General features: G+C 40.7%; 1 protein-coding gene across 1 annotated transcript in view; it reads left to right on the plus strand.

Moving 5' to 3' along the window:
• Positions 1–21,983, plus strand: part of Mbd2 (methyl-CpG binding domain protein 2) — a 57,090-nt gene extending 35,107 nt beyond the window's left edge. Inside the window, exons 4-7 of the mRNA XM_051201087.1 lie at positions 11,981–12,071; positions 13,335–13,512; positions 17,661–17,799; positions 21,514–21,983. Coding sequence (XP_051057044.1) covers positions 11,981–12,071; positions 13,335–13,512; positions 17,661–17,787 — 396 coding nt within the window. The 3' untranslated portion in view covers positions 17,788–17,799; positions 21,514–21,983. The remainder of the gene's footprint in view (positions 1–11,980; positions 12,072–13,334; positions 13,513–17,660; positions 17,800–21,513) is intronic.
• The last annotated feature ends 1,484 nt before the right edge of the window (positions 21,984–23,467 follow it).

Genomic DNA, 23,467 nt, shown 5'->3' on the forward strand with positions numbered 1-23,467 from the left:
CACTAAAGCACTTCACAGGCGTGCCTTCACAGTTAATTCTTGGTGGTAGATGGATGCCATTTCCCTCTCTGCTGCTGTGCTCCCAACATTGCTGTATCACAGTTTGAGGGGAATGGCTGAATTGATAGTCATGGTTTACCTTCTTAGGATCAAAAACATTCATACATGGGGCAAGCCATGTAATTTTCCTTTTGTAACCTTCACAGAAGCAGGCCAGATTTTCTACATAATTACCATCTTCAGCATTTCTGGCACATGCCCATCAGGAATGTTTTCTGTGTCTTCATGGGGTTTTTCTGGAGTTGTCTTTGCCCCTGCTGCAGCTAGCTTGGTTAGTCCCTGGAATTTGCTGTGTAGCTGGAGCCCCAGGCTTTCTTCAGCTCAGCTTCTGTGCCAGAGTTTGTTTCTGCATTTCCATCTTTATCTCAGGATGCTCCTTCAGTTGGTAATCAAGCCTCTAGAAACTTGCTGGGAAAATATGATGGGAGATGAAGTTTTTGAAAAAACTTGAATATTAGAAATGACTTTATTTGGACACAGGTGTTTTTCTGCTGATGGGAGGCTAGGCTGAAAAAAAAAAAAAAAAAGCATTCTAAGGGCTTTGCCTCATAATCCTCTAGCTTTAGGATTTCTGGTGGAGAAGCTAGCACAGGCTTTCATAGTTTGCTTGCTTTTCTGACTTTTTATATATGATTTTAAGGAATTTATTAGAAAAGTAAGTGTACATATATATTTTAAACTTGTGCATGTATTTTATGCAAGAGATGGAGAGACAGAGCTGGCAAGCATGGTGGTGCATGCCTGTAATCCCAGCACTCAGGAGCCTAATGCAGGAGTATAGAGAATCCAAAGCTGGTCTGGACTTTGTGAAAAGACTCTCAAAAAGCAAACCAAAGAAGAATGCCCCCGTATGTTTTCATTCAGGAGACATGGGTGATTCTTGCCTTTTGTTGTCGAACATTTCTTCAATCTTGTCTTTTAGAATTTCCCACAAGTTTTTATCTTACTGTGTGTATGTTGGCTTCTTAGAATTTTTCTCTAATTTGCCTATGTTTTTGCTTTTATATTCTACATTTTGTTGTTCCTTTATTTTGTTAACTATTCTTTTGACTTTTAATTTCTAGGTGTTCATAGCGTGTATTTTGGTGATTATGTTTTTGATTTTGAGTGCTTTTTTGTTGTTGTTATGATCATTTACTCTTCTTCTTCCATGGATCAAATCTTTACTCCTTTCTTAGAGTATTAATTATAAGGATGCTTTCCTTTGATGCTTTTTTTTTTTTTTCTGTATTGCCTTCTTTTGTTCATTTTAGATTCTGCCTTTTTCCTCTTCTTTTTTAAACTGGTGGTTCTTTCATTGTTTCAAGTGAACACTCTAGTATGGTTTTTAATTTTGGGTGTAGACCCAGAGTAGAGCTTTTGGGTCATAGAGTATGTGTTCAGCTGTATAAGATGCCACAGAATAGTTTTCTCAGTGGTTGTACAGACCCACATGTTCATCAAATATGTGAGGTTCACATGAAGTTCTTGTTGACACTCAGTGTTGTTAGTCCTTGGAGTTGTAAACATTTTGGTGTGTACTCAGTGGTGTCTTTTATGGCTCTAAAGTATGTGCATTTTCTTGATAAGTAGTCTCACTAATAACCTGTTTTGTGGTTTGGCTATGTGGTGATCCTTTCTGAAGAAGTATCTCTTCAAGGCTTCTAATTTGTTTATTACTTTATTCCTTGTGTGTGTGAGTGTCATGATATAGTGAGCTGTGGGGGTCAAAGGACATGCTCAGGAGGGTGCAGAGACCTGGGTGCCGATGGTACCCTATCTATTGGCCTGGTAGTAGTTAGTGTTTATTTGTTGAACTTCACTCACTTCTTTTTCTTCTTAACTGTTGGTTACTTGAAGGTTATCAGTGTGGTCCTTTTGGGTCGTCTTCTGAAGCTTGCTCTGCATTTAGATCTAAGTCCACCAAGAACTGACCTTGTGTTTGATGTAAGAAGGATTTACTCCTCACATAAGGACACACAACTGACACAGCACCATTGTTTAGAAAAAATATTTTTCCATTGCTCTGTTTTGTCATCATTGTCATAGATGAAACACTTATGTAGGTAAAAGGCAGCATTAGGCTTTCTTGTGTATTCATCATGCCTGGCATTTTTTTTTTTTTTTTTCATGGGATCTAAGTCAGGTCTTTGTGCTTGTCAGGCAAGCACTTCACTGACAGAGCCATCCCCCAGCCCCATGGGTTCCTTTGTTCTGTTCTTTTGATCTGTTTGTACAGATGAATCTATTTTTGGCTCTCTGCTCTATTCTGTTGCTTTGTCTGTTCCTTCCTGATGCTGCAGTACCATAATTACAAGCTTCACAAAGCCTCTTGATGTATAATGGTGCAAGTTTTGGAGTTTTACTATTCTGGTTCAAGATGATCTTTATGTATCTTTCTTCCTTCTGCCCTTTCTCTCTTTCCTCCTGTGTTGTGGATTAAACCTAGTGGGATTAGCACCTGAGAAATGTTAGCACTGTGGATGGTGGTCTCATTTCAAAGGCATCTTAAGATGATTTTAGTTTTTCAGACACTAGGTGAATATATCATGCTGTGTGTAGAGAGTAATCATAGAAAAATTTAGAGAAACCACTGTAGCAGGTAGTTACTATGCCTTCATCTTCATCAACCCTGCATTTCCCTTTATGTTTGTTCCTTGATTTTTTTTTTAGACCAAATTGTTATTTATTTAGCCTTACCATGAGATCACATTATGGGTTTTTTGTTTTTTGTTTGTTTGTTTGTTTCCAGTGACATAAATAAAACTTGACCTTTTTTGTACCATACGTTTCTCATCATTATGTAGTCCTTTCTCCCTAGGACACCATGAGAAAATACAGTGTGGCTTATGTTTGTCCTTTGATTGCTGCATGTTATGTTATTTAAGTTGTCTTTGCTGGCCATAATCAGGCAGCTCAGATATTAAATGGAACTGATTTTAAATAGAACAGTTTAAACATTGGACAATGGATTCCTTTTAGGTAGAAACATCATTTGCCTATGTAATAGTAACCTAGTATTTTATGTGTTTAACTTTTCAAAAGTTGGTAGATGTAAAATGCATATTTTCTTGGTTTTGCTTTAGTCTGTAAGTATGTGACAAGACATTTGTATTTCCTTTTTTTTTTTAATCCCTTCTTTATTTGTTGGATGGAATTTAGGGTAAAACACAGAGTTTTCTAAATTTAAGGGAAACATTCTACCACTGAACTACATGTGCAGTCCTGGAGGGTACTCTACCACTGAACAGCAGTCCTAGTCCTGAGATCCTTTATTCTCTGATTAGATTCAGTTAAATGCCTTATGAAATAAATATGGTATTCACTGAAGCTTCATAAGTCTAACATTAAAAAAAGTTGTGAGCAACTTGGTAAAAATTTTTATTAACAAAGAACTTTCTCATAGGTTTTCAGTGTTTTGATAACTTGTGTTGGAAGTGACAATTATTTGTGAAAATATATCTAAGGGAGAATTTCCCTAAAATAATATATGTGTTTAGTGCTGGGCCAGGATTAAAACATTTAGTTGCCAAACTAGCTCTCTATCACTCCACCTTCCTCTGATTACAGATAATTTGCATGCCATCATCTGTCCTATATTGCATGTTGCTATTTGAACAACTATGTGTTACTCTCATATTCTTGACCAAGTTAAAGATAACAGTTAAAACTATTAAAAAGTGAGGTTTTAAGGTAACTCTTTTCTTCTGTTTGATAAAGCATTAGCACTTTTCTCCTTCATACTTTAAAAGTTATATCTTTAAAGGTTATGTCCTATGGGTGCTGGAGAGATGGCTCAGAGGTTAAGAGCACCCATTGCTCTTCCAGAGGCCCCAGGTTCAATTCCCAGCACCCACATGGCAGCTCACAACTGTCTATAACTCTGAGATCTGACATGCTCACATAGACATACATGTAGGCAGAACACCAATGCACATAAAATTGAAATAAATAATTAAAAAAAGAATAAAAGAAGTTATCATATTGATTTAAATATTTTATTGGAATGCTATTTACAGTTCTCTTTTCTTTAGTAATAGTAGGTGTTTAATGTGCTGCTTCACAGTTGTGGGGAATACTAGAGCAGAGAACCATCCTAAAGTCATTCTTCAGTCCCCTGACAATTGGTACAGGTGTCAGTGGAGCTAGGCAGAGGTCTTGAGAGAAGAATTGGATTTGGAATTAGAAGGGTCTGTGGTCTAAAGCAAAGTCAGTGCTTAATGATAGCAGGTAGGGGCAGAGTCTGGGTTAGGAGGAAAGGAAAGAGTGACAGGTCAGGAAGTGAGATGGCCTTCTCTTCTGGGAGGAAAGAGGTGGTTTGAGAAAGAAGCAGAATGAATAAGGATGTGTTCCAGGTGGTCAGAGTTCAAGTGAGCTTGTACTTTTAAAGGAAGAAACCCAAAGAGGGGAAGGGAGATGATAGCGAATGTGGGATTTGGTTAAGGCAGCCTAGGAGGGAGGAGAGACCAGTAGGGTGGGTGTGGGGTAGGCTCAGCAAGGCACCAGGACACTTGTTTCTCTGGATGGGACACCTGAGCTGGAAGGAGGACTTTGCAGAAGCTCAATGCCTGGCACTTCTAGTTAGCCATGGGATTGAGTCTCACAGGTCCATCAGCTTAGGTACTAATATGTAGCTCCTGATATTGAAAATAAGCAGAAAGAGGTGGTTTTGAGATAGCTTTAGAAGACTTTTGCTTAGTTTCACTCCTGAACCTCAGAACATTGTTGGGTGTTAAGTTAATTTTTATTTCAATGGAGACTATATTGCAAAAGGGAAAATGCATTTCAAGATGATTTATGTGGCTGAAAACACATTTTTTTTTTTCTCTTCTACATTGCTGGGCTTGAGGAGATTCTTTTGCTGTGGGTTCTTAGCTAGATATGAGGCTACTAATGCTTGCACAGTAGGGTTTATGTAAAGCAGCAGGTTCAAGACAAGGCTTGTCTATTTTGCTTTATTACTCTGTCTGTACTGGAACACCAGAAGTCACTCTAGTAGAAGTCTCACCTTTCACAGTAGCCATCTGTGTCAGGTTGTTGTCCAGGCATGCTCTGTGGTGCTGTGGGTAGGAGAGCTCCTTCTAAAGTCTATGCATGTATTTGCACTCTGATATATGTGTCATGTCTTCAAATGTTTCAGACATTTGGATCTCTACATCTTCCAAAATAAACAATCTTAGAATGGTTTCAGTATCATAGAATAGCCCACAGAACATGACTTAATCCAGTGTGTTTCAATTATTAATGACTATTAATAATTATATTGGTTGGTGGTGGCACATGCCTTTACTCCCAGCACTCAGGAGGCAGAGGTAGACTGATGTCTTTGAGTTTGAGGCCAATCTGGTTTACAGAGTGAGTTCCAGGACAGGCTCCAAAGCTACAGAGAAACCCTGTCTTGAACCCCTGGTCTTCCCCCCCCTCCACCCCCAATTAGTAATTGCTGTTTTTGGCCATGGTTTTAGTTAGAAATAGACAGAATTCCAACTTTTAAAAATATTTCTATCACATTTTTTCATGCAATATATTTTGATTATGTCTTTCCCTCCTCAAACTCCTCTCAGATCTCTGCCAACCTAGTATTAGTTTCTTCCTTTCTTTGTCTCCAAACAAGCAAAATGGGAAACAAAAACAAATACAAGAAATCCATAAGAAACACAAAGAATGAAAACTAAACAAATGGACAAAAGACCAATAAGACAAAAACTGCCCAAACAAAGCAAAATAAACAAAAAGTCCACAAATAATCCCATTGAGTTTGTTTGTCACATCTGTGTTCTCTTACTCGCACTGACTTGTTCCCTGATCATTACCTAGTTATCTGGCCATGTACACAAATGCAGCTGGCCTGGTACTTAGGTGGGTCTGACAGGCCCAGAAAGGGCAGGGTGGAACAGTGGTCCTGTCAGAGGAGAGGGTTCACTCCACTCTTGCTGTCTGTTTAGTGGTAAATGCCCCACCTTTCTGTTCTCTCTCTTGACCAGAACTTTACAACTAAGCTAATTTTTTCCTTTGGCACCATGGGAGGCCTGGCAAGGTTCTGACACTTTTAGGTTGTTGGAAATGGTACCCCAGGCACCCAAAAGCTGCTGAAGATGCATCGAATTGTCGGAAAACCCTGCTGTAGACCCTCGTGGCTTAGGAAGGTTTCACTTTCCAACGTACTGATTGATACCTTCAGCACAGAAGCTGTTTGCTCCCTGATTCCTGCCTGCCGTTCCAGACACAAGACTCTGCTGAGGTTTCCTTTAGGGTTTACCATCATCACAGTGTAGAAGTAGACAGACTGAAAATAACCAGAAATTACAGCTTGGGGTTCTCTTAATGAAAAGCCTATGCCATCCTCTGGACTTGAAGTAGAACAAGATTTTGAGCTTCTGTAGGCTTCAGTTAGTTTAGACAATTGACAGGCTGCTAGGTGGAGTACAGTAACAATCACTGCTTGTGCTGCAATAATTAAGAAGCTTGCAAAGCAAAGCCATTACCAGCCACAAGTGTCTAAAACAGGGCTTGCCAAATCTGGGTGTTCAGTCAGTTACCATGGAGTGTTAGCAGCATGGCGGTCTACACCCTTCGGGACCTCTGGGACCACCATCCCATTTCCAACAACCCAGAAATGTCTCTGCCCAGTGCACATGCCCTAGGTTTTCCCCTTCCTACTCACATGGCTTAGCTGTGCCTTGGCAGTGCCCCCTTTCACTGTTCCTTCCAGTGTGGCACTACAGGGAGGAACACTCCTTGGGTTATTTTCACCAGGAGGTGGGAGGCTTTTACTGTGTAGGTCTAGGCAGAATGATTTTCTGTTGACTTTTTAAAAATTTTACAGGATGAAATTGTTAGAGCATTCTTTCTCTTACCGTTGTGTCCACTGCTGCCCTAGACCACTCACTACCAGCTTTGTGTAAAACTGCAGAGGGATATGTGTTTGAAAACCTCCCTATTAGAAGGAAGAGCCCTGGGCCTGGTTTGAGGCTGTGCTCTTGGTGCCTTGGAATTCTTAGAACTTTTTAAATAAGGGGCTCCGTGTTTTCATTTTATTGTAGATTGACAAATTAGGTAGTGGGTACTGCTTCCCAGGTATTTCTAATTATACCAAGCCCGGTTGGAGGTAGTTTGCTTGTATGAGAACGAGAGGAATGAGAGTTTAAAAAAGAGTAATTGGGAGAGAAGGAGAGACTCTTATGCACATGCTCAGGCTCAGTTTTAATGCCCCTTCAAAACTGATTTTTGTCTTGTTTCTAATTTTTATTAAAGTGATAAACTGTTAATTTTGGATCTTCATTTGCTAGCAGGCATACTAGTGAACTGGTAGTTTCTATGTCCTGGGTTTGTTCGTTGTTTAGAAAACTGCATTCAATTGGTCTAACCATTTGATATTGTTATTATAACTTCATTTCATAGGGGAGGAAACTGATGCTTATAAAAGGATAGCCCTATAGAACAGTTTCTGAGAGCCAGGCTTTAGGATGTACTGTTCTGTGTAAACTACTAAGGAATGGTGATTACTGCTTACACTACTTCTATGGGTAGGCATTGCTATAGAATATTCCTGTACTCCGTCGTTGACATTAATGTTGTGATAGCATTATTACAGTCTCAGTGGTCTCCCTTGACTTATTTTCACCAGAGCTCCTTAGCCAGTACATGGACACCCCAGAACCTACCAAAATACTGTGCATAGGATGGGTGCTCAAAGAACACTTCCTGAGCTGGGATTGATTCTCCAATTACCCTTTCCTTGTAAATCACCTGTTTCTGTGCTGCAACCTGTACAGCTTTGGGATTGACCTGATTGACAACTGCTGTGCCCAAATTCTGAACCCTAAAATTACCAAGAGACCCATTCCGATGCAAAGCAAAGAGTCTTTTATTGTTTAAGTAGCTAACTGCATTAACTAGGGCCCTTTCTCCATTCATCACAGCGGGTGGCAGAAGGACACCCCCTACCCCCAACCGCCAGAAACCACAAGGTGAGGAACTTATAGGGCAGCATAAGGGGAGTGTCTAGGGGTACACAAGTCTCAGGATTGGTGCACTTCCATGCTTGAACAGCCTGTCCTGTGTTGATTGGTTAACTGGTTTTTATGGCCTATAGGTTCTCCCAGGACGGTTGCTATGCTCCTCACATCACTGTTGTGCATTTGTACCATAAAGCACACCCAGAGCCATAAAGTACAGCCCAGTCAGCTAACTTCTGATTGGTTTCTTGCCACGAGAAGGGTATCTGGCCTCCTAGTGACTAGGGCAGGAAGGACAAGGTCAGACATGTGCTGAGTCAGAGGCCTGCATGTCTTTTCTTGCAGTCTGCCATGGCTGCTAAAGTAGGGGGCTGGTCCCTTCACAACCAGGAATGAAGAAACAATAGACACATAGGAAAGCTGGGATGGTGTGTGGGTGTGGGTGTCTTCTCTGATGGGGCATACTGGCAGCACAAAAATTCAGTGTGATTATCATATACATTTTAATGAGATGAGTGAGTTAATCTTGGTAGCAGGAAGGTCTCTGAAGGGAAGCAGTCTCAGGCCACAGTCATCTAAGAAAATGAAGCCCTGTTTGATACTTTTTGCACTGTCAACATTGGCGCCTAGACCAGTGGGAAGACTTGACATTCCCCTGAGCTTGCCCTGGGGAGGCCTTGACATTCCCATGTATCTGAGGCCTCAGAGGTTTTGACATGGCTATACTGCTGATGTCAACAATACTCATCCACTCAGGACTCAGTGGCTCCCCATGTTTCTGACGTTCTCCAAGAGTATAAATCTGTTCAGAATATGAGTTAATGTTCTCAGGGTGGTGAGCATGTAGAATGATAAACATTTTAGCAGCTCAGTTTCTGGGGCTCCAGAATTGTATGTGGTTTTGAGTTTTCTTGTGATTCCTGTTTCTTCCTCCTCTCTTTGATTCTGTTCTACAGGCAAGTTAACATATCCCCCAAAGCCAAGTAAAACCTCAGTGGTTCAAAAGCAAAGATGTTACAGTTGTGTTTGGGATTAGTTTTACTTTCAGTAAACATATGTGGTGGCTTGTCTCACAAAAGACATGGCTCTTGTGACATACCATCCTGTTTCCCCCTTAGGGAGGCAAGTGCAGGCAGTTGTGTCCCACTAATGCCCTAATATACATTCTAAACCAAGACCCTAGAGAAAAAGGCATAGTGGGGTATAGACTTTGTAGTAACCAGAATGCCTCTTCCAACATTGCCATTACTGGCATTTTAAGTGCTTAGTGCTTACAGGTGACATTTAATCCCGTTTAATATTTTTTCCTACAGTCAGATGGTTTATTTGATAGGCTGTTGTGGAGACCATGAGCAATAGAAAGTGATGTTCATGTGGGAGCTGACTGATTGCTTTAGTATTCTGGAGTGTGACTAGAAGATCTTAGAGGCACTTAGGGATTTCATTGGTAAGGATTAGAAAGGTACTGAATAACCCAAGGTGATAATGCATTGATTTTGGGACTTGACCCAATTATTAAATCATTGTTTCTCTTACATATTATATTTATTGATTGTCAGGCAGCAAGGTTAGGTTGAGAAAATCACTTAATTAGGCAGGAAAAAACCAGATTTTCATTTTAGAATTGAGGATAATGGTAGTGTTTACAAAATGTACTGAGAGAGTCTAGGTAGAAATAGAGATTCCTCTGATAGTTTTGTTAATGGGAAACAATCTAGAATCACTGGGGAAGAGACTCTCCCAGAGTTATCTGTGTCTGGTTCTCTAGATTACTTTTGTGTACAAATCTATGGAGGATTGTTTTGATAATGTTAATTGATGGGGAATGTAGTTCACTGTGGGCAGTACCATTCCTTTGACTTGGGGGCTCTGAAGTATATTAATAGTGGAGAAAGAAAGCCAAATTTTAGAGGTAGGCATGCATTCATTGTCTCTCTATTCTTCCTTGTGGGTGTGACTAATGCTTCAAGTTCCTGTCTTGATTTTCCCTGACATGAGGATGGCAACCTGGAATTGGAGGCTGGATTAACCTTCTCTATCTTCAAGTTGCTTTTGCCTGGGTAGCTTATTACAGCACAGAAGAGGAACTAGGCTACCTTACAGATTTGGAAAGACGTGCTTTGAATATGTTGTTAGACATGGATTGACTGAGGAAAGCTCCATGTGAACATAATCTAGTCCTAGTAAACACTTGAACTTCATGAAGGCCTTCAGAAACATTTAGGCCAGCTGTTCTCAACCTGTGTGTCCTGACCCCTTTTGGGGTTGAACAACACTTTCACAGGGCCACATACCAGATTACTGCATAGCAGATATTTACATTATGATTAAGAACAGTAACACAATTCCAGATATGGAGTAACAACAAAAATAACTTTATGGTTGGATGTCACCAAAACACGAGGAACTGTGTTAAAGGGTCGAAGCACTAGGAAGGTTGAGAACCACTGATTTAGCAAAAGAAGACGTTTCCCCTCTGTACTCTCTGCAAGGATTGTGAGTTATAAACTGACAGGATAGTAAAAATAGAACATAGAGTTTGGGGAGCATAAATAGAACACAGAAAGGATTCTCGGGATGTTTATAATGATTATCATACTTTCACTGAACGCTTGATTAATATACTTCCATCTTCCTCATATTGATTAACTGCTTAATTGGCTACATTTTCTACTGAGACTATTACCTGCAGAATTATGTAAGACATATAATAATATAACTGTATATGGAAGGTCTTTAGGGCACTCTGTTGGAAGTTACTCTTAGTGCTAGTTTTGAGGTTATTATAAACATAACATATTATTCTGCCAGAAACAGAATTATACTACCATATCTTCTCATTTGTCTGATATGTGGTTATCTTATAACTTTACTATATTAAGCTTCCTAAGGACCCCAATGTAGCTAAATCTTGATGGAAGTAAATATAGTGTTTTATGACTCCTGTATGATAGGTGCTTGACATACATTACCTTACTTACTCTCCACAGTAATCTGGTGTGATAGCTATTGCTTCCCCATCTGTAAAAGGGGAGTAAAGCTCAAGGCTGTCCATCTCGCAGGTGGTGGATCTAGAATTTCCATATGAGCTCATGTGCCTTTCACAACCCCAGTTCTGTTGCCTCCATGGTTTCTCATTACGCAAATTCAGCACCAACTCTGCAACAGGTCCTATTATCTAGGATTAAAGGAAGGGAGAGAGTCCTGTAGAATCCTTCGTTTTTTCCTTGTCTGCAGTAAATATATACATTAAAAAAGAAGCAGGGTAAGATCCATTGTTGATTATGCATCCACGTATGTGGTAGGAACTCAGAAAACATGCTGCAAGCTGGACACATTCAGTGCAACATAAGAATACAATCAGAAAAGCATATAGTGTATGCTGTTGTGTTTGAGTAGATACTTGTCTACCTAGGTAGCTTCCCAGGGCAGGGAGAGTCTTCAGTGCTCACCAACACCAGAACAGTAATCTGGGTGACCCAGAGACCTGTGCAACAGGGAGAAGGCAATTCATGACTGGTATTAAGATGTTTTGGAAAATTTTCTATCAACAGTGAGTATAGTATTTACCTCTCCAAAGTGTACTGAAAGGCTAAACATATAAATATCTTAGAAAAATCATGTTTCTACAAACATATTGGCTATTATTGTCTGTACTCTTTCTCTGTTAAATTTTAACATTGGCATTTTAAAATTTCAAATTATTACATTCTTTTGAAGATAACTTATGAGCAATTATATGTATCTTATAACACAAACCAACTTGTAATATTGTAACAATTGAGTTCACATAATCAAAACAACACTTTTTGAGTAATTTCATCTGAAGGAATTACAATGAGTTGAAATATTCTTGTTTGAAGTTCATTCTGCTTGCTGTAAGAAAGAAAAAAATGAGAAAACTGTAGGAAACTACTGAAATGACTTACATTGCTCCGTTCAGCAGCATCGAATGCATAACTAACTGGTATTTTGACTTACAGCTTTTCTGGGAGAAGAGACTGCAAGGACTTAGTGCATCAGATGTAACAGAACAAATTATAAAAACCATGGAGCTACCCAAAGGCCTTCAAGGTACTGTCTAAGTTTAGTTGGATACTTAATTAAGTGCCTTCTGTGTGCCAGGCACTGTGATTAGGTGCTGTGCATTCACAATTGACCTGTAGCAGCAGGGCTTTATTCTGGGGGACAATGTGCTTTGCTGGATGGCATGCCTCTTGTGTTATACACCAAGGGAAAACATACATGACAAACGTGTCATGGGGATGCTTATGAATAGTATGTCACCCAGCATCTGTGTGAAACATTTGGCTCCATTGAACCATTTTCATCTCCTTTAACCTGTGTGCTGTTTTTAGCACTAACTACAGATGAACAGAGGGTCCCCCAAGTTTCCTCCCTCCCAAGTAGCAGCCTATCACCCCAGCATTTTCTTTCTCTTATCTTCTTACACTAAAAGACCAAGTCCAAAATCTCCTATACCTCTATAAGCCACTGCTTTAAGTTGCAGTAGGAATACACACTTTGGTCCGTGATATTGCCTAGTGGATTCTGGGGTAGGGAACTCAGTGGCCAGGCAGTCAACTTACTGTTTCATATGGTTATGCCTCATTCAAGAGTTGCATTATTTTTCAAGGACTAGAATGTCAGTCTTCAATCTTAACTTAGTGTATAGTTTAAAAAAAATCTTCCAAATGTGCAGTTGTGTTGTTATAGCATACTTGTATTTTATTAGAAATTATTGTTTTAAATAAATCCAGAACTTTGATCAGTTCCCTTACATTTTGCTATGGAGAGAGGCCCCTATAAGCATGAGATTATGTACTTTCTCTCTGAACTTTTTTTTGGCATTTGAAAGATGATTAAGTTTTGGGTATGTCATGCTTGCATTGACATTCCATGAAGTCTCAGAACAAAGATGATTAACCTGGATACTTCTGGGAATTGATATTAAAAGTTATAGGGAGAAATTGATCCAGGCTGTTAGTAGGGGTACTTGAGTATAGTATAGTGATCTTATAGGGTTTTAGATTATTTAAATAGTTTACCCTTCTTGAGAAAATGCACATAACTTTTCAGAAGTTTAAGGCCTTAAGAAGTGCATTTTAAAGTTTAAGTTTTGTTTTAAGTACTTAGCTTTTTTGCCACTGTTTAATGTCAGTCCTTTGGTGCATAGTGGTTATTAAATGGATATGTGTTGTTCTTTGTTGCTTTGTTGGGTGTCAGGGTTACCTGTTTAACCCTAAGTGAGCATAAGAATACTGGTTAAGTTAGGCAGTGGTCGGCCCACTGGCTCAGGAGCATTTTCCTTTCAGCAGTGTTGCCTTCTCATTGCAGGAGTCGGTCCAGGGAGTAATGATGAGACCCTTCTATCAGCTGTGGCCAGTGCTCTGCACACAAGCTCTGCACCAATCACCGGACAAGTCTCTGCAGCCGTGGAAAAGAACCCTGCTGTCTGGCTTAACACATCTCAACCCCTCTGCAAAGCTTTCATTGTCACAGATGAAGACATTAGGTAAGGCATGTCAGTACAGCTTTAAACAGCTCAGTTTTAGCTGTAAGTAAATTCTATAAAAGCCTTATGTTCAGTGTCATAGGTAGTACAGTTGATCATCCTGTACTAAAAGCTTAAAACCTAGTTCAACATCTGAAGTCTTTTGATGTCTGATATGACAAGGAAAATGAACAGCTTGATGCCATCAAACTTGGCTTCCTGTGCTGCACTATGAAAAATGCCATGGAAATTACCTCACAAGAGGTGTATAAAGTAATAGTGTGTGAAACAAAAGTGAACTTTGTGTTCAGCCTTAGGTCACATATCCAAGAAATCTTTGTGTATGCAAATCCTCCAAAAAAAAAGTAAGACATTTATTTGGTTCTAAGCCTTTTAGATTAAAAAAGAAAACAATCCCCATTCTATAAGGGATGAATTTATTAGAAATCATATTTTGAGTTTTACAGAGTATTGGCTAGCTTTATGCTAACTTAACCCAAAATAGAATCATCTGAAAGGAGGGAATCTCAATTCAGAAAATGCCTTTATGTAAGATCAGGACAGTGACTGGGATGTTGGCAGGCTCAGCTCACCGTGGGCAATGCCACCCAGGGCTGAAGATCCTGGGTTCATAAGAAATCATGATGAGTAAGGAATCTGGACAAGCCAGTAAGCAGCACCCCTGCATGGCCTCCTCATCAGCTCCTGCCTCCTGGTTCCTTCCCTATTTGAGTCCTGCCCCAACTTCTGTCAGTGATGAACTGTGAAATGGAAATGTATAAGTAAACCCTTTTATCCCCAGGTTGTTTTTGGTCATGATGTTTCATCACAGCAATAGAAACCCTAACTAAGACACAGAGCTTTTCTAAAATGAATAGAATGTGATTAGGATCTATATAAGAAAAATATTCTTAAAAGTGGGCCGTGTGTCAGAGTGATCATCACAAGATCACAGCAGATTCGTCATATTGTCAAGGCAGCACTTTTCCAGTTTGTGCCTCTGGAGCCCTGCTCTAATGAGCCCCTTTCATTCCTCAGGCCTTTTATGCAGAGTCTTTTTAGTTTTGATTTGCCTCTTGTAGTGCTTGAAATTAAAACCCAGGCCGCTAGCATTCAAGGCAGGCAAGGCAGGTGTTCTGTTCCCAAGCCACACCATGCCTTTGTGATTCTTGTGCATTGGTTTGTCTGCAAACCAGCCCCTCATTAGAGCAGGTGATAAATAGCCTCACTGCCTTAAGGCTCAGTTGCATTTAAAAGTTTAATTTAGTTATATTTATTTCATTCAAGTTCAGCTAGGGTTTACCTATCTTTATTGTTACATGTAAAAATATGAGTTGTTCCAGAGACACACATTCATCTATACATACACACATATAGATTCCCCCCCACAAGCTTGAACACATGCACCCACACATGCACATGCATACACACATACTCATACAGTAGAGCAAGATGGGAAGCAAATGAGAAAGACAGAGCACAGAGGTAAACAAAGTCAGGAATAAGAGAAAACATAGTTACCTCTATAAATATCATGGTGAGGTTACTTTCTGGAACTTTTGAACTTTGATACCATCACTTTGTAGGGATGATAATGATGTCTCAGTCTATGGCATTGCTTTTAAAAACCGGGCAGCATGTATGTGTACTTCACTGTTTCTATTTGAATCTAAGTAAGTTTTCTTGGAGTATTATTCCTAGATGAAACCAGCAGATGGCAGTTTGGAATCATCCAATTTAATAAAGCTTTCTGTTTGTATTTGTTTCCATCTAAATCCATAAAAGGTTGATAATGGAAATGTTCTTAAATGTATGAATCTAGCTAGGTTTATAATTGGATAATCATTCTTGGACTTTAAAATAATCTCTTTTGAAAAGACAGAACAGAGTCCAAGGTTGTATTCATATGCTGTGGTTTCCTGAACTTTGCAGTGAACTTTATTTTTGAAAAATTTTAAAAAACAAAATATAAAAATCAAAGCAAGAGATGAGATTTCTTTGTGGATCATTGTGACCTTGAGGAAGATAATTACCTGGGAAACAAGGTTTTCCCCCCCTACTTGGTATAAACACAGAGATAGTGAACTGAATTTTCACAAAGTTGTTTGGGTTTGAAGTGGGGTACTATCACGGTTTAATAAGGATCAGGATAAACAATTAGGCTGAACACGTTTATTCAGGGAGAAATAACCCACAACAAAGACAGGTGAACACCAACAAGTTCTTGCTTCCAAGAATTCCTCTGGATGTTCTCCTGTCCCCATGCAGCTGGCAAGAGAGCACTCTCCCACACCTCCTCAGACCTAGTTCCCCAGGTCACTTCCGCCCCTGGCTCCACCCCTCAATGGGTGTGGTCAGTGCCACAGAAGGAGACAAAGTGAATATCCCACTACAGGGTACTTTGAATGTCAATGGCTTCATCAGTAGACCTTTTGATAGTAGTAGGATCTTAAATCCAGACCCGGACTTGGGCTAGTTGTCTAACAAATCATTTGATGTGACTGGTGTAACAGGGATTATTAAGCAGTGTTCCTTGTTGAATTGGCAGAGCTTCAGAGGATGTGAGTTTGAGTAGACTTGTTGCTCTTCCTCTAGTTGCCGCTGGCTTTTGCTTCTGCAGAGCTTCTAACTGAAGACCTCACTCTTGCACAGGGACCTGCTAATCCTCTGTTACTCCAGTTGTAGCGTGTGTGCTTTCCATGGGAGCATTTGGCTAAAACTCTCAGTTGTAGTGTGTGAGCTTTCCTCGGGAGCACTTGGCTAAAACTCTCAGCCTTAACGGTGGTACCTCGGCACACTTGCAGTGCTTTCAGTCATGAGTGTAATTGTTTTCTGATACTTAGTAACGTTCTCACAATCACAGCTGAAGTCATTCACTAGCTCTCAGTCCTGTGATTGGACAGCCAGAGCTCTGCTCAGGCTCACTAGGCCTAGATCAATTATGTCTGGACCATCTTCCCTTCCAGAGCGTGGGAGTCTTAAGTTCACACACTTGATCTGAACTTCACGGTGTGCTGCAGGGCCGAGCCCCCTGTTGAGTTGTTGACTGCTGGACAAAGGCTGCCCTGTCCTTTTAAAGGTGCCTGTAGTTCCCCACCACATGGTTTCTGCGGTTTTCTTTCTTACTGGGTTAGGTTCACTAGATCCAGTTTTTTTGTGATTAGTTAATGGTTCTGTGATTAGTAACTAATTATAGAGCGACATCCTCCTCTTTCCACTTCCCCCTCCCCTCTCCCCCTCCCCTTCTGCGCACTCCCCTGTTTTCCTAGTGACTGAAGCTCCCTCACTTACTCTGCATTCATGCCGCTGGCTCTTGTCTTCTCACACAGGAGGGCATGGCTTGTTCTCTGTGGAGCTAGCCCACTCACCTCTTCCTCTGTCTCTTTACTCCTCACTCTGCTCTCCTTGCTTGATTCTGGATGTCCACTTCTGTACTTTCCCAGGGAGATGCTCTCACCCGTGTACTCCATCCGTTGAGGTACAGAACATTCTAGTAGCATCTTTATCCCGGGTTTTGTTTTTCATCTAATGGTTTAGGATGTGGAACTGTTATAACTTTTGAGGTCATCTTGATGTTACCAAGCTAGAGAAGCTCATGATAATGGTCTTGGGTTCTTCGGCTCATCTCAGTAGAAGAGATAGGTACTCTTAGGTCTTGCCTCAGCCATGGCCTTTGGTGGTCCTGGCTCTTCTGTGTAGACCTGTCTTCCCAGTACTGCTCTCCCCTGACTCAGCCACAGAATGCCAGAGCAAGCCCAGCCTGCTGAGCCTCTAGCCTGTCTCTGTTGACACTTCACCTAAGAAGTTGCTCTCCCTTCCTTTTCCATTTTATCTTCCTCGCATATCTTTGCTTCCAAGTTATTTCTACTTATTTTTTAAGTTTTTACTTCAAATTGTTGCACACTTGAAATTCATAAAGAAGAAACAGCCCCTGAAGTTCATTTATTCCTTCCAGAATCTCTTGAGACAAGTGTTAACAACCCTTGAGTAGCCAGCTTATTCTTTTAAGTTTTCTTTTAAAATTTGCAGTGTTTGGTTTGTGTGTATAGAGGTAGCACTAGGGAAGTCTAAGGAACTGTGCTTTTCTGAGTGATGGGGGCATCACTCAGAGTAGTTTCATTTTTTTACTCACTAAAATTTCAGTTTCATTTCCTTCTAATTTTGAAAAGGAAACAAGAAGAGCGAGTCCAACAAGTACGAAAGAAATTGGAAGAAGCACTGATGGCAGACATCCTGTCCCGGGCTGCTGACACAGAGGAGGTAGACATTGATATGGACAGTGGAGATGACGCTTAAGGATATGATCAGGTAAACAAACACCAGTGCAGAGACAGGCAGAGGGAAGGTGTTCGCTTTCATATTGGTTTCCCTTTGTGCCTGCTCAACACTCAGTAGTGTACTTGTTCCCCTCATGGGTCCTTCATGTGACCCCTCTGTATTTAAGGTTCCAGAAGTTATTACATCTGTTCTGATTCAGTGAGGACATTCTTGACACAGTAGCCACCTAGAGGGGACCTTTGATCTGCTTCATATGGTTTTAATCGATGGTGAAAATTGCCTAGGGTGTCCTGAGAGAAAACAGGATGGAGAAAAGAACTCTTGGGTTCCGAGTAATGGCTGGTCCCCTTTTGCCTTTTGAGGGATGCCATGCCCTCCTTAGAATTATGGCAGAAAGATAAGCAAAATCTTACCCTTTAGTTAATTCTTCATACCACACAGTAGACACAGAAGGAGCAGGAAGAGCACTGACAAATATAACATGAATTGACCTTGAAGATGCAAATGTGGGCTCTGTTTTTGTGTGTGCTCACACTCTGTGGCTTTGATGTGTCATCTTGCTTCCCAGCCTCTCTGTTGTGTTTTGCCAAGATCTGTTTTGATCTCTGCCACCCCTATGCTAATGGCTTGTTCCCTCATGAAGCCAGAGAGAGAGAGAGAGAGGAGAGAGAGAGAGAGAGGGAAGAGAGAGAGAAAGAGAGTGAGTCAGCAGAGCAGAACATGATGCGAAGGTCAACAAAGCTACTCTGAGGAAGGATCGTTCACCTGGGTCCTGAAAGACAAGCAGAATTGAGTCAAGGGAAGCACAGGTGGAAAGTGGCTTGTTTAGAAGGGTTAGCAGAGAGAATGTTGGCTTTTTCAGAGAGAAGATGAGAGGTTGGAATGTACACTTCCTGATTCTTAGGGAGCAGGATGGAATGTACGGGTAGCAGGTCCAATCAGGAAGGCCTGTGGGTCACAGTGCAGGACTTTTTTCCAGAAGGTGTGGTCATAGTTGCTTATTTGACTTGGAGTAGAGAAAGCTTGGAGGCAGAGAGACAAGTTAAGAAGTTGCTGTGGTAGTCTAATAAGGGACAATGATGGCTTTCTGAAGGTGATGGGACATGCAAGCAGGAAGGGTAGATCAGAGACATGTTTGGTGGTAGAATCATCCTGACTGGTGGCTGATTGAGAGTGAGCTTGAGACAGGAGAGGGAAGAATTGGTTTCCCCTGAAGCTGCTGACTGGGAGGCCTGTTCAGTAGAGGAGCAGAGCACAGGTAGGGAGTTGAGAGAAGATGGGTTTAATTGCCAGCATCACTTTTCCTTCCCTTGAGTGCCTCTCGTTACTTTAACAGTGCCCAATACCATGATGACACTGCAACCAAGTAGTAAATATAATGTCTACTCTTTACATCATTACTTGACCATCCATTTAGTTCAGATCCAGTTCAGTCCAGTTTTAAGTATTTTATTTCCTTACTAGGGGAATGTGGTTCAGTCCTATTTAAACCTTGTCTTTACTCATTGAGGGAAAGAAGACACTGGGCTTATTATGTTTTGCACTTTGTTTTCCAAGCTGAGAGGTTGCACTGCATGGATCTGATGAGTTAATTCAGTATGTGTTACATTTTTCAGAGAGATAGAGATAGAGAGAGGGAAGGACGGAGGGGTGGGAGGGAGGGGGAGAGAGAGAGAGGGAAGAGGACTGGAGCATATTCCTGTGGTCTGAGACCCTAGCCCACAGTGTCTTTAATGCCAGTAAGGGAATGAATGTGCTTGGCTGTTGTTCCCACACTATATTTCAGGCCATCTTGTCAAGATGGCCCATCTCTTCTGTCAGTTTGGTTTTTGTTTGTTTTGTTTTCTTTTGAAATTTATTCCTGAAACCAACATAGGCAGTCAGGAGCCCTATGGTCAAGACAAACCTAGACCTTTGCTTCTTTGGCGCTTACCTTCTAGATTGTTCGGGAGGCAACACTTAGCTCATAGTAGCAAGCAAGCGTTTAGTCACCCCTCCATGGTGCTGGCACCTGCTCATTGCCTTGAACAGTGTGCATCTCAATAGTAAGAAACAGTTTGGAAGAGTGATTAAATTTTAATTCTCTCAAGTGCCATTAGTTTTATATGTTCAACTTACCCATGTTACATTCTGACCTGAAGAAGGCACTGTTAGATCAGGTCATTAGACTTGTAGCTTGTGGAAAACTTCGAATATTTCTAAGCATTCAGATTACATCCACATAACCTCCTTGTTTAGCCTGTATGCACAGAAAGTCCTCAAGAACCTGGAGCATGATTACACAACCTGATTCCATGTTCATCCTTATGTGTACAAAAGGTGGAGGTCTAGCGCACAGCTAGATAACAGGTAGGGCTGGCCAGCTTCTCATAGCTCATCACAGATGGGGTCTTCTAACATTCAGTTTTCTCGAACGCTAGCCTCCTCAGATTGGTGCTCTTTCTAATATTCTGTGTATGCAAGAATGACACACGTTTATTTATTTAGGTTATTTGTTTAGTTAAGTAACAGGCCATGATCTTCTATAATACTTAATCTTGCACTTATAGATAAGTACCCATGCTATCAAGCATTTTAGGAATTATTTTGTAAAGGAGATGGTGATAAAAACAAATGTGTTGAAACGTGCAGCTGTGAGCAAACTGTACTAAAGACACAAATCGTGCAGTTCGCAATTGCACTGCGTCCTCTCACTCTGGTAATCAGGAGACTCCAGGACATCCATAAAGACTGTAAAATAAAATCAATCACCGTGAAGTATAAGATATCATTATTAAGTAGAATTTTCCCCCAAATATGTTTGGGAGAACCCTCCTATATGATCATTGATTCTAAACCTTTGCCAGCCTACTACCTCTCTCTGTCTCCCAAATCAGAGCTCAAGACAAATTCTTCTATCCTTTTCCCCCTCTGTCATTAACCCTTTGCTGACCCTCAGGGACCACTCCCCCAGCACCCCTATATTTGGGTGAGGGATGTTGGACAGAACCCATTTTCATGTGCTGTAGGTTGGGGGTTGTGCCAGCATATTTGTTCTTGGTTGATGGACAAGGTACAGAAGCCAGGGAGTGAAACTACTTCATGCATGGTGAGAAGGGGAATGGCTAGGTGCCCGTTTCATAGACATTGAGGGTGGAAGTTAGGGGTAATGGCACTTCCTCACTTTAGGGTTCTCAAATGCTTTCCTTAGAGCCAGATGTCTTACAGGTGAGCTCTATGTGTGGTGGTGGGGGGAGGTGAGGGAAAGGAGTGGGATTTTGAGTGTTTGCATTAATGTGTGTAGCTTCATGCCTTGGGAGTTGGCACGAGGAAGAGGGAGGGAATGAGAACAAAATCCAGAAGGTCTTTGTTGTACCAGTGTGATCCTGCTCTGATTCGCCTGAATTCTCCAGTGTGAATTGGGGGTGGTGTGGGGGTGGGTGCTGGGTAAATCTTGTTTGAGAACAACAAGAAGAAAATATGTTTGGATTTGGTTGTTGTCTGTTATGATATTTTATTCATATACCTCATGAGTTTCCCTTTTATGCTGTTTTAGCTAATTGTAGACCAAAAATATTATGTAAGTAATAATACATATGATTCTTTGACAGTGAACTGGGTATTAAAAGTTATCAGAGACTTACAGTGTTCAGCCATCCCCATCCAGTCATGGAGCTCAGTGTTCTATCAGGACTGAAAGATAGGATTCTAAGTGAGTCTTGCTGACCTTTCATCTAAGAAATCATTGTTCTTCTGTCTTCACAGGTAACTTTCGACTGACCTTCCCCAAGAGCAAATTGCTAGAAATGGAATTAAAACATTTCCACCATGTTTCGCCTGTAAGAAAAAAGTGTACCTGAGCACATAAAGCTTTTTAATAGCACTAACCAATGCTTTTCTAGATGTATTTTTGATGTATATATCTATTATTCCAAATGATGTTTATTTTGAGTCCTAGGACTTAAAATTAGTCTTTTATAATATCAACAGGACCTTAAAATGAAGTTGAGTTTCTGATGCCAGGTGCAGTCTACTGGAAATGTAGCACTTACGTGAGATATTTGTTTCCCCCACAGTTTTAATATAAACAGATCAGGAGTACCAAATAAGTTTCCCAGCAAAAGATTATTATGACTTCTCTGTATATAAACAGATTTTTATACTTTATTGAAAGAAGATACCTGTACATTCTCCCATCATCACTGTAAAGACAAATAAATGACTATATTCACAGACTGATTGGAACTTCTTCTGTTAAAGAACACACACAATAGTAGCTCCTGGTTAGCATTCCTGATCCACGTTCAACTGTGACCCTGGGCCATGGCTTGGAATGGAGGTGGTGGGAAGTCTCTGGTGTGCTGCAGGGTGCCTGCAGGCTTCTCTTCATAGGGGTTGCCTCACCAGAAGCTTTGCATGGTCTCCTACCACATGGTTTTCTTCTCTTGCCTGTGACTAGTACTTTGGATAGTGCTACAAAGTAAGGTTCTTTCTTTCCTACGACATGAGTTAGGTACACAAGGCCCCTTGTAGGTGCTGCCCGAATGTTTTCCCTTTCTAGTACCTATTAGCTTACTAAGCCAATAGAGCCCTTCCAATCCTCTCCCACGGTATGAGGCAGCCACTATGAAGTTGTTTAATGAGCCACAGTGTGATGCTTTACTAATCAGTATCCCACAAAAGTATTAATTTTTCTCCTATTAGAAGCCTAACTTTATTACTACTGATAATAGCTTAATATTTATTTATTAAAACTGGCATTAAATTATTTGGTGAGTTTTTAAATTAAAACACACTTAAATTGATCTGAGCCAAAGATAAGAGGGAGTGGCTGTAAAAAAATGATGAAAAGCAGAGCCAAAATAATGTATCTCTATAGGGACAGTTTATGTGTTTATGTATTGGACCTGTGCTGTACTCATGTTCATTGTTAATGAGCATACATGCTAAGCATGACTGAGTCCCTACATACAGGTCCCAGCACCAAATGAAGAACAAAGTAAAATTAGACCTGAAGGTAATGTGGTCCAGGTTGTGACTGCCCATCTGTGTGTCCATGTCCCAGTTATTACCAGTACCCCCAGCACCCTTTCATTTCCAGGGAAGGAAGGAGCATCAGCATTGTCAAAGCTGTACGACTGGCTGAGTCTAGGCTATTCTGCTTTTGGAACTGTATTGCAAACTATAACAATACTTCTTGAAATTTCTGATTTTATTAAATTTCTGTGTCTGAGCCTTAGGCCCCTAGTTTTTTTTGAAGCATCCCTGCTGGTAGATGAGTGGGCAGATTTGCAGGCTGTGGGTGGATTGTAGCTAGATGATCCCTGCTAGGGGCCTATCAGAGTGGCTCAGGCTAAGTGTTGGAGTTGACATTGATAATCTCTTAAAGAGCTAATACTACTATTAGAATGGATTTCCAAAAGTTGTTCTCCTAACAAAGCCCCTGACTCTTTACATGTAACCACATCTTGGGATCATATCTTGGTAATCATATATTCTTTTTATAGCACAATCCAACCCATGATACAAACTTCTGTAAACAGACTCTTTGACAGCAAACTGACAGTGTACATCACTATAAAGCTTTGGCAGTTTTTTCTTGTATACTTCGCTCAGGTAGAAACAAATTGTAAAAGCCATTATAAAGTGGTGTCTTAGTGACTATCACATGAGGCTGTGATGTTCCCAGTATACCCACAGGACATGTCCAATATTAAAT

Source organism: Phodopus roborovskii, unplaced genomic scaffold, assembly GCF_943737965.1.
Source record: "Phodopus roborovskii unplaced genomic scaffold, PHOROB, whole genome shotgun sequence".
Classification (NCBI taxonomy): Eukaryota; Metazoa; Chordata; class Mammalia; order Rodentia; family Cricetidae; genus Phodopus; species Phodopus roborovskii.